Here is a 13,941-nt window from a genome sequence, read left to right on the forward strand (position 1 = left end):
CTTCCCAAAATTACAGTGCTGAAATGAGGAAAGTAGAGTATGTTGAATATATTTTTATATAGAAGGACTGTGAGCTCAGTTCAGTTTTTGGCACTCAAAACAAATTCCTGGGCTAAAAATTCTTTAAATTCTGCGCACCATTGCTTCAAATCACCCTGCACTCTTCTTTATTGGGATTCAGTGGTGAGCTAGTTTTTTATAATAATTTTTATTAAAGATTTCTTAGTTTACAAAAATATGTGCATTGTCTATTTTTTCCAAGTTATGTTTTCTACAGATGAGTTTCATTTGTTGTGTGACATTAGTGTTGCATGCAGTATTAGGTTGGGAAGAAAAGAGGGGGAGGGAGGGAGGGGATGGGGTGGTAATGCTTCTATTCTTCTTAGTGTAGGTGTGGGCTTTTGTGTCAGCGTCACTTGTGTGGGTTCTCTTTCTATTCACTTATATTTCCTTGGTGGTGAGAGAGGTTGGATGTGGCCTAGGGTTTGGTTGGTTGTCTTTGGTTGGCTGTAGTGAGATTTGTTTGTGTGTGTGAGGGTGGGTTTTTGGGTCAGGTTAGCCATATTGATTCGTATGATGTCGGCGGATTCTTGTTGTTGTCTTGTTGGGCAATGTATGTGATAAAGGTGTTTTCTATTTGTCCCCATGCCAGTTTCAGTTCATTGGTTAGTTTTTCTAGTAAGGCTGTTTTCCATACTGTTTGATACCATTGGTCATAGCTGCCAAGTTTTCCCTTTTCTCGCGAGGAAGCCTATTCAGCATAAGGGAAAATCCCTTAAAAAAAGGGATAACTTGGCAGCTATGCCATTGGTTCATGTTTACTCCTGACAGGTCTCTTCAGTGTCTGGCTCTGATGCTTCTGGCTGCTGAGAGTAGGTGGGTTATCAGCTCTTTATAATGTGAGTGGACATTATTATCTTGGAAGATGTTCAGTAGGGCCCATACTGGGGTGACTTCTAATACTTGTTTAGTTATTTTGCTTATTTCTTGTATGACTAAAGTTCAGAAGAGTTGGATTTTGGGACATTACCACCACATGTGGAGGCATTTGCCTGTGGAGATGCATCCTCTCCAGCATTTTGGTGATGCTCCTGGGTTAATTTCATAGCCTATGTTGTCCCCCCATTGTTTTTTTATTACGTCGAGGGGGTTTGTGGAATTTTGGAGCAGTATTTTGTATATTGTAGATACCATCCCCTTGGCGTGTCCCTTTGTTGTTAGGAGGAGGTTTTCGAAGATTGTCAAGAGCCTAGCTGCTGCTGTTTTTACTACTGGGTTTTTTTTAAGAAGGCATGTAATTAGTGGTGTGTTTGCCAAGGCATTTGGATGTCCCCTAGATTGGCTTGAAGTTTTTGTGTTGATGTGGGTTTGTTATTTTTGTAGAAGTCTACTAGGTGATATGAGCCAGAGGTCTTAGTGGGATGGGGTTGGGGACAGTTTGCCTGCTTCTTCCTTCTATGCTTTAAGCATGGTCTGTGTGAACCTGTTTAGTGTTGTGGGGATTTTCCTTAGTTCGTTTGGGAGGAATGGGTATGCTGCATTGGGGGTATTTTCGATTATGTCTCTCTCCAGGTGTACCCATTGTTTTGTTTCGTCTTCTAGAATATATGGGGTTATGACTTGGTTGGTGATGTAGTATAGTTCTATGTTGGGGATTCCTCACCCTCCTTCTGAGGAGGGGAGGTGTAGGTATTGGGGTTTATTCTTGGGTTTCTGTCTGATTTATCTTGGTGATGTTGGCAAATTCTTTTTGGATATATGGGTGTTGAAACACATAGCCTCAGATTTTTACAGATTTTTTTTTCAGTTTACTTGTAGATCCGATACCATTGCATCAGTGGTGGGTGGGTCTGCTCCCATCTCTGAATGCGGCAACTAGTTCTAGGTGACATGACTGCACTCTCCTGTTGCTGTTCAAGTTGCTACTGTCTTCTGTTTGGCTTCTTCACTTGGCTGAGCAAACTTTCCTCCACTGAGGCGCTCTCCTCCAACGTGACTCCAGAGCGACAGAAGTCAGGGTGGTAAAGGGAGATCCTTCACTCCTCCCACCCTTATTCCTACAATAGAGGCTCCCTCCTCTGTTTCTTCCTCCACCAGCAGAGCCTGCTAGCCCAGTTTCAGGCCCAACAGCACTTCAGGACTTAAGACATCCACTGAAAACTTTATCAGTCAGAAATGTTAGCTGCTATTAGAAATCTATAGCAGTTTATATTGCTGCCTGCTGTCTGTATCCTAAGGAGTTAAATATGCATCTAGGCTAACCAACAGTCATGTAATATCAGCATGTAAATTAAAAACAGGTTGGTTTTTTAATAGATACCTGTGGGGGGGGGGTAGTTTAAAAGCTTTCAGTGTTGTTAATGGCTAGTTTGCATGTTTCCAATTCTGTAGCACCAACAACAGCTACTGACAGCCTTTATTTAGTGACAGGTTACCTTCAGTTGATAGCCAAACTCATTATCCACTGCAATCAGTGTTAAGCAGATGAACAATATAGAGAGGTGTCCTTATTTTTTATTAGGTATGTTACAAGATACACTCTCAAGGTGTTTGAAGTACCCTGCAGTTTCCACTAGAGGGTGATTCCTCCCAGACATGGTTTTAAACTATTAAGAAAAGCAGTTCCTACAATCTGCATGATGCTGTAATTTTGCTTGAGTTTAAGCAGAACTTATTCTATGTGACATTACAACTACATATGTGCTTTCACAGTACTTAAAGCAAACTTAGCAAATTAAACAGAGTAAGATTCACTGTATGTTGTGGTGGATGGGGATCATTTCCTGTTAACAAAAAGAACATGTTGATATTTTATTGGACAGTCCTTGACATGGCATGAAATATTGTATCAGGGCATTGAATCTAAGCACTTTATGGTTACTCTTTACTTTCTTTAAAAGAAAAAAAATGACATTACTGTATCAGTGTTATTCTGTACAATTGTTTGCAATTAGAAGCATTTGATGACTTCATGCTGAGTTTTTGAGTTAAATTCATAAGCCCCACATAGGAAATATGAAAGACAAAACATACTCAGATGTTAACCGTTTGCTGTTATAATTGTCTCTTTTTGTTTCTGTGGTCTAACAGGAGAAAATTTAAATTAATAATTTTAAATCAATCAGTTCTATATCATTTTAATTTAAGAATTTGAATAGTGTTCCAAAAATACAGCCTCAAACTAGTTTAATGTTCTCTTCTCTTTCTGCCCAGATTAGCTGATTGCCAATTAGAGCCTGCTCTGTAGACAATATTGTTAATGCATCTCTTGGCTGTAAATGGATGTATTGTTTAAAGAGTCAAACATAATTATTGATTCTAATTCTGCCTGTGATACCACCATACACACACACACTTTCCGTGGTTTAACTTTTACATCTATACATTTACCAGTGTAATGAAATACTCTGTTTTTTGCCAGTTGTTTTGAGCATTGGATGCACCTTGTTGGAAGCTGCGAAATACATTTATTGGTTAATTTAATTTGTCAGCCCCTTTTCTCTGTCCTTGTTGATGCAGCCTGTCATATCCTTCTTTTAAAAGTCACATGTACTATTGTGGAGCTTCAGCATTTAGGTGGTGAAATCTTTTTTTAGATATGGTGACATTAAATTGAAATTCTGCTACAGAGTTCAGCCCAGAATACAGATGTGGACATAAGGCTGAAACCCTAAGCATTATTACTTAGAGGTAAGTGTCTTTGAAATCAGTAGGATGTACTTCCAAAACAGGCAAGCCTATTTAGAGCCCATGTTACCCAATTGATTGTGAAGTATGGTAAGAAGTTAATACTTCTTTAAAAAGTTGAACATATGTATTCAAATCTTAGTAGGACACTGACAATTCCATATTGGCCCCACTAGATTCTATAACAGCATGCATACATTCTTTTGTGATTCTATGCCTCATTGTTTCTTGCAATCCAGCAGCTGCTGCCTCTGCCCCAGGAGTGCAAATCTGTTGTTTGCAGAATCTGCTTTACTCAAGTCAGGTCAGGATTCTGTGAGACTCCATACTGATTTGCCCGCTTTCCACTTATTCTTGTTTCTTTCTGTCATGTAAGTTGGTGCAGGAATATTGAAGCCAGGCAACATCTCATAAACTTGAGATTAGAATAGTGCTTTAGTTTGTGGCTTGTGCAAGTTGTGCTCCTTGTGCTCTGAATTCATAACTCTTTTCCCTGTCCATTGACTTGAAGGGTAATTTCCATATATGCTGACTTGCTGCACCCTCAATTAGCCCCTCTTTCCCTCTGCTCTTGTTGCTTGTATTTACTAAGGCCTATGTATTTATTTATATAATTTGGATATAGGAGTTTTGGGCTTCCAGAGCAAAAGTAGAGGGTTAACATTTGAGTGTGTCTGTGTATGCATTTGTGAGATACGGTGGGAAGAAAGGAAAGATCATTCAAGAAAGAATGTCCAAGCCTTACTTGTAGCTGAAAGTCATTCAACAGTATTGAGAGAGAGAGAGGAGAGAGAGAGATTTTATGTTCTTGATTGTCACAAATTTACAAGTGCTCCTTCTGCTTATGTTGTGTGTATGCTTGTTTAATTTTTTAAGGTTCTAATTACCGTATGTATAACTTTAATACATAATTTTAATTCCAGTTTGAGGATGAATCCATGACAGCTATTTAGAAGTGTGTGTATTATTACACTTATCTTATTTTTAAAAGAAAACCAGTTTGAAGGACCATCATTAGGTTTTCATACAAACTCCTCCAATAAACCTGCCCACTGTCTTGATATGTTTAGCCCTCTGTCTTTTCCTCATCCAGAAGCAAACAATGTTTCTTGCTTGAACTGGATATTGCACGAATGCAGTATTCAGCAGGTTTGGGCAGACTTCAGACTGGCACAATCTGCTTTGAGTTTTATCTGCCAGTTAGGTGCATTGCAAGTTACCCACTCCATGAGCCACAGCACTGGGATGACCTGCAAGTGAAAGTACAAATTTGCATATGAGTTACTGCAGATCAGAAATTCTAAAAAGCCTGACTCATTGGAAATCAGAAATCCTTGCTGATCTACCACACATCATCCAGAGATCTACCAGAGGACCCCAGTTCAGTTCATAGCTTGGTTCTATCTATTCTATGTCTAAACAGCTTGTGTTATGGGATTACACTGTGCATTCTGTTCTGGCATATGTTTTCTCCTTGTTCTGGTCAAGATATGTTTTTTAAGTGACTACATTTGAAATGATATTTTTGCTTATAATTTCAGGTTGAAGTCTTGGCCTCGGAGGATGCTTCATTTGGACTCAAGGTCTGTAGTTGATGAAGTTTTGACTTTCTAGGTGTCATCAATGTAGGATGGTTGCTTTGATTTTGCATAAAAAATTATTCCCCACCCCTGAAAACTGTATCAATATTTGATTCAAATCCACCAGTTCAAGCAATATCTGGGGCTTAATACTCTGAAGGTGGCATTTCATATGGTCTGTGGTGTTCCACCTATTTTCAAAGTGAAAGGTTTTGAGGGGACTCAGATTAGAAAAGCTGATGTTATAGGGGAATGGAAAGAGGGGACTTTTGAATGTGGTGTTTCATAGAGTTCCGGAGTTTGTTAATAAGCCTTTTGCATTTGTGTACTAATAGCCATTTTTACTTCTAAGGGGGTTGATGTCTGACCAATTTGGTAGTTCTGATTTGTACTGTATGGAATTTTAGGTTATTCTAGAGATATTGTGAAGGTTCTATGCATACTTTCACAAACTTAAACATTGATTTCAGTTATTTGTGAAATCTTGGATAATGCACATTATGGTATCGATCTCATTCTTAAGCGTACTGAGTAGCAGATGATCCTAGGCAAAACAGATTGTGTGTAGGCTATACATGCACTTAGTGAGAAGAGAGAATGGTTATGTGGAGAGGGAGAAGAATTTGGGAACATGAGCCTAAATCACAAGTCTCCTGCTGTTGAATTTTCCATATAATATGATACTTCTGAAAGGCATAACAGCAGCATTATCACCAAGGTAGAACAATCAGTAAGAAAAGAATGGATTTCAAAATTCATAAGGGAGAACCATGCACAAAATTAACTCTGGTAACTGGGAAAAAATCCAAATTTACAATGTTAAAGTTACTAAATATTTATGACAGCATGCTTTACCATTGTTCCCTTATTATGTTGTGATACCTGATAAACTGATTTAAACTAAATTATTAAAAATAAGTAGCCCTGCTCTACTGTTATGTGAAGTATTTAACATATGGTATTCTGTAGCACTTTCTGTCTTTTTTTGTTTTAAGGCGCAGCGTGCATACAGTACATTCACTGAATATTTAATAAAGCTGGAGGGTCAGTTCTTGCAAAATCATCTCTATAATCCTTCATGCTAGCTGAGTAAACAGAAGTATTACTGAAGATTATTGTAGCCAATAGCTCTCATTGCTGACCCATTCAGGAGAAGGCTCTGCTATTATTTTATGGCTAAAGTTGCAAGTTGGCAATAGTATTAGGTAGGCCCAATTTATATGTGACAAAGGCCATGGTTTAAAGCGCTTACCATGTAAATGTTCCACTTTCTTCCCATCATATTTAAATGCATTTAGCACATGCATCAACCCACTCATGTTTAGCATTAGCAGTTCAGCGACCCAGGAGGGCAGACGGCTGGCACACTAAGTCTACACGCGAATGAGCCAGTGCATATGGTAAGTGCTTTTAAAAGGGAAGGAAGCGTGTATTGCAGGGGTAAGCACTTCCCTTGGCCAACGTCACACACAAACAGAGCTTAATGGCTAACTTTGCACAGATTGAAAAACTGATGTATGTTTTAATTATGGCAGGAATGGTTGTAATAATAATAATAATAATTTAATAATAATATTTTTTTTATACCCCGCCCATCTGACTGGGTTTCCCCAGCCACTCTGGGTGGCTTCCAACAAAATATTAAAATACAATAGTCTGTTAAGCATTAAAAGCTTCCCTAAACAGGGCTGCCTTCAGATTGTTAGCAAACACCATGGAAGACACCAAGGCTCCGTGCCTTCCTGGTCGACCTGCTGGGTGTCTCACCCTGTGGTGCAGCTTGAGATAATGACCTAGACCTCAGTAGCCTAGGCACGCTGTTGCAGAGTCCATGCAGCCAGAAACGGTGAGAGAGACGGTAGTGACATTATTTACAAGCGTTTATTAAGCATAACTCAGGAGAGAGAAAAACATGTCCTCTCCTTCTTGATCAACGCAGCAGAGCAAAAGCAAAAGCAATACACAACGGAAGTGCACAGACATGTGACATACAACAGCTACATGCCTGTACCTTAAGGTGGAACTGAATTCCCAACACAGATGTCTACTAAATGTCTGGTTGTTGTTTTTCTCTTTTTTTCTCTTTGGTTTTTCTTTGCGTACATTCATATGCTACACACACACACACACACACACACACACACACACACACACACACACGTATATTTAAGTCCAAATCTCTCTCCTATCAATATACCCCTGATAGTATAAGATACTGTTTCCCAAAATTTCTACTGAACTTCCTATTGGATGCTCTACACTGGCTGCATCTTACCGGGTTATTGGCTAACACTAATAAATCACAAGCAGTCAGAACTGTTCAGAACTGGAAATATTAATAAGATTGCATGATGACTTCCAAGTTGAATTTCTAACTTTTTAACGTGTGTTTTAAATAATCTTTGAAGTGTACTTTTTGTCAATGGAACAATAATAGTTCTATGTACCTACAATATCCTACAATCCAGTATGAATGCATACTTAATTGCTTGTAAATATATATTCTTTGTAGTCAAGACAGAGTACTGGTTCCAAGGTATTTTAATCAGTGATCTCCTAGCTTCCTTTGGTTCCTATTTGGTAACACTGCCCAATTACTATGAGGAAGTGCATGTAGCAGAGTGGGTGATACGAACAAACTGCATAGCATAGTAAGTGAACATTGTTGCCTGTATTTTCTTGTGATACCTAAAAAGCTGTCTTGGAATAATTTATGAAAAACAAATAGAGCTGCTCTAGTATTCTTTTAAAGTATTTAACAAATGTAGCATTCTAACTGGGAATAAAAGGGCAATTTCTGAGCACTCCCCCTCTTATGGGAAGTGCATTTTTACATATTTCATGCCAAAAATCTTAGGTAGATCAAAGAGTTCTTCTGAGAAGAAACCTTTAGTACAGTGTTCAACAGAATTAATGTAGTGTTGGAAGATTAATCATATATTATCATCTGTTACAGAAAAAACCCACTTTTTCTGTAAATTGTCACACACCTCTGTCCCCATATGCTATGACAGCTAAGCTTAGGGAGGTATAACCACCATAATCTTCCCCATGTTTACCCCCTGCCTTGATTTTGCTGCTATTTCTCTGCTGTCTCCCTTGTGTCTGTTTCTAGACTGCAAGCCCCCATGCACTGAGGACCTCTTCTCTCTTTGTAAAACACATAAATAATTGGGACTATATTTAAAATAATAATAATATTAAGGTCTGTTCTTTTTTTAATAAAAAAGTGGAATACCAGGGATGTCTCTTGTTTTAGAGGTGTTACAAGGAGGTCCATAGGATTCCATAGAGCAGACATCATTGCATCAGACTAAGTATAATGCCACAAGATTGTCTCAGTTCATCAGATAAATTGTTTTTATGCATTTCTGTATTTTCAGTCAGCAATTGACTAAGAGGAAATCACTGTAAAACAATCAAACTTCTATCATGGAATGTAACAGGGTGGCTGAACAAGATTCAGGACAGCGATTTCTGTTCCTATTTTACAAACACATGATATCATTTCCCTGCAAGAAACCTGGGCAAAAGAAGGTACTACGGTTGAATTACAGGGTTTTACAAGTTATATCCAACCAGCACTTAAAGCTGCAAAGCACAGGAGGCCTAGCGGGAGGCTGGCGGTGCTGGTGTCAACATCTCTTACTGTAACAATTCAACTGTGCCCCTCGCTGACCACCCCTAACTTTTTAGTGTTGTCCCTCTCCAATAGTCTTCTGAGAAATACTTACTGTATTTGAGTATTTATTCCTCCAGTAAAGTCCTGTGGGGAACTGAGTTCATATTGGGAAAGACTTGACCATCTACTCAAAAGTATTTTCAGTCCAGTCCAAAGATTTCTTATTGTGTAATGAACTGCAATGCCCACATGGAGCTTCCTCACTAGCTTAAGTGCTAATAGCAGTGTCACACGCAGTGTGGGTAACCCAGTACTGAAGAGGGTCCTGCTAACACTGGAGCTCCCTGTGGACATAATGTTTTCTCACATCTGCTTGAAATACTAGAACACTATTCATGTGGAGTTCAGTTAGTGTATTGCAACACTCAAAATTTGAGAGCTTATTCTGCTCTTTGATCTTTTTCTCAGGCTATTTATACTCACCCACTTAGGTGACCATTAATTTAGGGTGAGAGAATATGGAACATATAAAGCTGCCTTGTAAGACCATCGGTCCATTTATCTCACTGCTATTTGTTGTGTACATCAGGGGTACCCAAACAGCATCTGCCAGCTTGGCCAGCGGTCAGTGATGATGGGAATTGTAGTCCAGAACATCTAGAAGGCATCAGGTTGATTACTCCTAGTGTACGCTGCCTGGCAGCTGCTTCCCAGGATTTCAGACAGGGCCTTTCACTGTCATACCAGCAGATGCCAGGGTTTGAACCTGGGGACTTTGGCCTGCAAGGCATGTGGTCTGCCATTAAGCTGCATTCTCTTCTCATATACAGTAATACCTCGGGTTACGAACGCGATCCGTTCCGGATCGCAGTTCGTAACCCGAATAGTTCGCAAACCGAGCGCGATGGGCGCCGCCATTTTGCGCATGCGCAAAGCGCGATTTTCGCGATTTTCGCGCTTTGCGCATGCGCAAATCGCGCGATCGCGCGGGGCGAAAACACTTCCGGGTTTGCGCAGTTCGTAACCCGAACTGTTCGCAAACCGAGGTGGTCGTAACCCGAGGTACGACTGTACATATGGCATGGGTAAGGTCAGAGGGGTAAAGATGAAAATTGGTACGCACCCAACTGTTACCAAAATATTATTCTGCATACTAAACCTGAAAATGTTCAGCTGGTTGATACGTGCTTTATGTCCATGTTTGTGAAAGGCAAGATAGGATGAAAGAAAAATCATACATTGTTAGCATGGCTTTTGCTGGAAAGCATTCAAAGCAGCCTCTGCTTCTGCCATCTGCTGGCTGCTAATACCATTCACATCTTGAAAGGATAGTGAAGTTTTATTAAAGCCAATTAACCTTTATCCGATTGAGTGTTTTAAGTACTGACTCCGTTGATTTGTTGATGAGTGTATTTAATGTATACCCTCTTCTAAATTATGCCTTTGCTCTAACCTTGCATGCAACCTTTGCTGACTTCAAGAATATTGCACAGGTGTGAAAACAGATTTCTGATTATTAATCAGTAGTTTTATCTGAAGTACTCAGACAAGACTGGGAAACATAATCCTTTTTTAGATATAGCTCTTCTATATTACCCAATGGATACACCCACCATAGACTGGCTTCCTAGTGTGCAGGTTGTGTTGGTTCTATAGCTACTAAAAATTAAAATAACAATATTTGCCCTTTTCTTTCTTCTCTCTTTTGAACTAGAGAATATAAAAAGTAATTATGCATTCAAGGATTTCCACTATGGCAACTACAAGTTGTTATTTTTTCTAATGAGGTTCACAATTAAAATAATTGTTCTATGTCAGATGTTGTGATTTTAGCAGTCATGTGAAACCTGCATTCAGTGATCTCTGAATCATTTTTATTTGATATTATAAGCAAAGGCCCTCTGCATCCTGGCCTTTGATAGCTGAGATATATTTTTAGGAGCTACCCCATTTTTTTGTTGTTTTAAATTGTATTACAGTACAGTGGTACCTTGGGTTACAGACGCTTCAGGTTACAGACTTCGCTAACCCATAAATAGTACCTCGGGTTAAGAACTTTGCTTCAGGGTGAGAACAGAAATCGTGTGCCGGTGGTGCAGCAGCAGCGGGAGGCCCCATTAGCTAAAGTAGTGCTTCAGGTTAAGAACAGTTTCAGGTTAAGAACGGACCTCCAGAACGAATTAAGTTCTTAACCCGAGGTACCACTGTACTGGCTTTGCACTAAGAACTGGCTTAGTGCATTTGATTTTTAAATCGTATTGTTGTAACCCACCCTGTGGCCTTGTGATGAAGAACGGCTAAGAAATCAAATTGATTGATCAAACAACCAGCCAACCATGTATTTGGTGAAATAAAAAATTTTGTATGGGAAGTTATGAAGAAACAAGATCTATCAACTTCCATCTCTAGGTTAGTCTAGTAATAGTATTTACTGCTTTAAAAAATGCCAGGCATGTTATAGGCAAGGAGCGTTTCTGGTGATGCCGCAGAATCATTTTTGGGCATGTTCTTTCTGACCTTGATACAGTGAAATAATGTGCAGTGCTCCCCAAATGCTTTTACTGCTAAGAAGAGAAATTGCCTTGTAATTTCTAATGTATCCTATTCTCCTTCATCACCAAGTTACCGTAGAACTCTTTTTAGCCACATTGAATTAGAGAATATTTCTAAAACCTGGTTCAATTGGGGCAGGGGAGGATATGGTGGACTTAATTGAAGTAAAAATTTATGTGAACAAATTCACTCCTCCTGTCTGCATGATGCACTCCAGTCTAGTAGCTTCTGCTGAAGGAAGGGTACGAGTAGAGATGGGAAGGCCTGGGGGAAAACTGGAAAAATTGGGCAAATAAACAAGTTTTTTCCCCTCCCCCCCCAAAGCTGTTTTTTCCAGAAAAAATGGGGGGGGAATTAGTTTGATATACTTTGAATTTTTCACACACTATTTCCCCCCCGAAAAAAAATGGCTTTGGAAAAAACCAGGAAAAACGTTCCCCCCTCCCCAATTTTTCCGTTTTCTCCCCTAGGCCTTCCAGCGCCCACACTTTGGAGTTCCCTGCCGACTGACACCAGGCAGGTGCTCTCACTGTACTCTTTACGGCAACTGCTCAAAACATTTTCGTTAGGGCCAGCCCATTTCGTTAGGGCCAGCGATTTACTTCCTTTTAACCACTGCTGACTTTAATCATCTTTTGAATACTCTTAAATACCTGCTTTTAACTGTGTTTTATCAATCATTTTAATGTTCTGTTGTATATTTCTGTAAACTGTTTAGAAAGCTCTTTTACCTTCATGCGGTTTATAATATATAATAACAAATTCAATTTAAAAAACACACACACTCCTTTTCCTTTCAAACAGAGTTTGAGCCTTAGTGCAACATACTATTCAGTAACCGGATGTTGGTTACTTCTGGGCCTGGCATGCAAAAAAAATTGCCATATGCTTTGCCCCGGCTGTCCTCAAGTAGAGATGGGAATACCTGGAAAACCCCCAGAAAAAAACAGGTTTTCCCCCTGTTTTTTTCCAGAGCTGTTTTTTAGAAGTCCATGAGAAAAATGACAAAGAGGAAGAGGAAGAAGAAATGGAAAATGATAGCAGTAGTTCAGAAAATGAGATAGAATAAACTGCATGTATATGTTGTGTCTTCTGAGTATTTTTTTTTAAAATAAGAAAAGTACTACTCAAAGGGTAGACCTCCTGTGGAGCTTAAATATCGAGGAGGATCTTAACTTTATGCTGTTGGTGCTAAGGGGCAAATCTGATTCTTTTTTATGTTGATGGTTTCTTGCTTTTTTGTTGCTTTTGAGGGAAAGGGGATGATTACCTGTTTTATTGCAAGCACAATACTTTTATATACACTGCATTTCACACAATTTGTAAAACTACTCCACACTGAACTTTTTTTTCAATTTTCCCCAAATTTCCATTTTTTCCGGGAAAAAACGTGAGAAAACTCAAGTGTTACTCTGACTACTCGCTTTTCAGGCTGTAGCTTCTTTTATGGCTTCCAAGTACAATAATGGTCAGCTGGTCTCACTCAGCCCTGGAGAGAACACAGTTTTGCGGGCAGCAGCCCAGTCCAAGACTGCAGCTTCTTTTATGGTTTCAGCACAAGGAGGGATGGAGCTGGACAATTAGTCTTATACATCCCTGAACTGAACACATTCTTTGCAAGCAGCCGGCACAGTCAGGATATTTTCTTCAGAAACAGTGCTCTGAGAAGGTTCTGGGGAACAGCAGGCAAAGCTGCCCTGTACTGGGGCTTATTTTGTCTTCATTGGCGTCTGCAGAAAAGCAGTCCCCTTGACTATAATTGTGTATTAAAAAATGAGACTCCAGTGAACAATGCAAAGCTGTCTACTTGACTTCTGTCTTTAACCAGGGCATTTGCATCCTGTGAATTTTAATTAAGTTTATGTACATTTCCCACATCCACTGACTTCTTTATATCATATACATCATACCACAAACATTTTATTCCCGATGTCACTGCAGTGTTGCTGTCATTTGTCTCTGGAACATTTTTAATGTGAGGGATGATGACTTTCTGCTCTTGTTCTACCAGATTAGTTGGTTGTGTGTTACTCTGTTCCTAGGGCTTCTCTTTTTAGCTAGTCTATTAAGACATTATCAATGTCGCATACCTAGGATACTGTGAGTCATATACAATTCCATATGGCAATTTTGATTTACATTGGGTGGGGTGTGTGTATGTGTGTGCACACGCACGCACGCACGCCCTATCAGATATATTACAGTTGGAGTGCACTATAATTTCTGGGGCAAGTGATTTCTTGGTGGAAGTTGGGCATTTGACACAGTATTTATATACAGTGGTGCCTCGACTTGCGAATTTAATCCGTTCCGAAGGCACCTTCGTAGGTCGAAAAATTCGTAAGTTGAAAAGCGTCATTGGGAAACGCGATTTCCCATAGGAATGCATTGGAAACGAAAAAAATTGTAAGTCGAAGCAACCCCATCTAAAAATTCGTAAGTCGATAAAACCCTATCTAAAACCGCCGCGGTTTCTGTTCGGATGTCGAGAAATTTGTA

At 39.5% G+C, this 13,941-nt stretch overlaps 1 protein-coding gene across 10 annotated transcripts in view; it reads left to right on the forward strand.

Moving 5' to 3' along the window:
* Positions 1-13,941, forward strand: part of ARID1B (AT-rich interaction domain 1B) — a 363,660-nt gene that overhangs the window by 186,191 nt on the left and 163,528 nt on the right. For 6 of the 10 annotated variants that reach the window (XM_035108659.2, XM_035108661.2, XM_035108664.2 and 3 more), the window contains exon 5: positions 5,229-5,270. The exons of the other annotated variants lie outside the window; for them this stretch is intronic. In XM_035108659.2, the coding sequence (XP_034964550.2) occupies positions 5,229-5,270 (42 nt within the window). The remainder of the gene's footprint in view (positions 1-5,228; positions 5,271-13,941) is intronic. 10 annotated transcript variants of the gene reach the window in all.

Source organism: Zootoca vivipara, chromosome 3 (genome assembly GCF_963506605.1).
Source record: "Zootoca vivipara chromosome 3, rZooViv1.1, whole genome shotgun sequence".
NCBI lineage: Eukaryota > Metazoa > Chordata > Lepidosauria > Squamata > Lacertidae > Zootoca > Zootoca vivipara.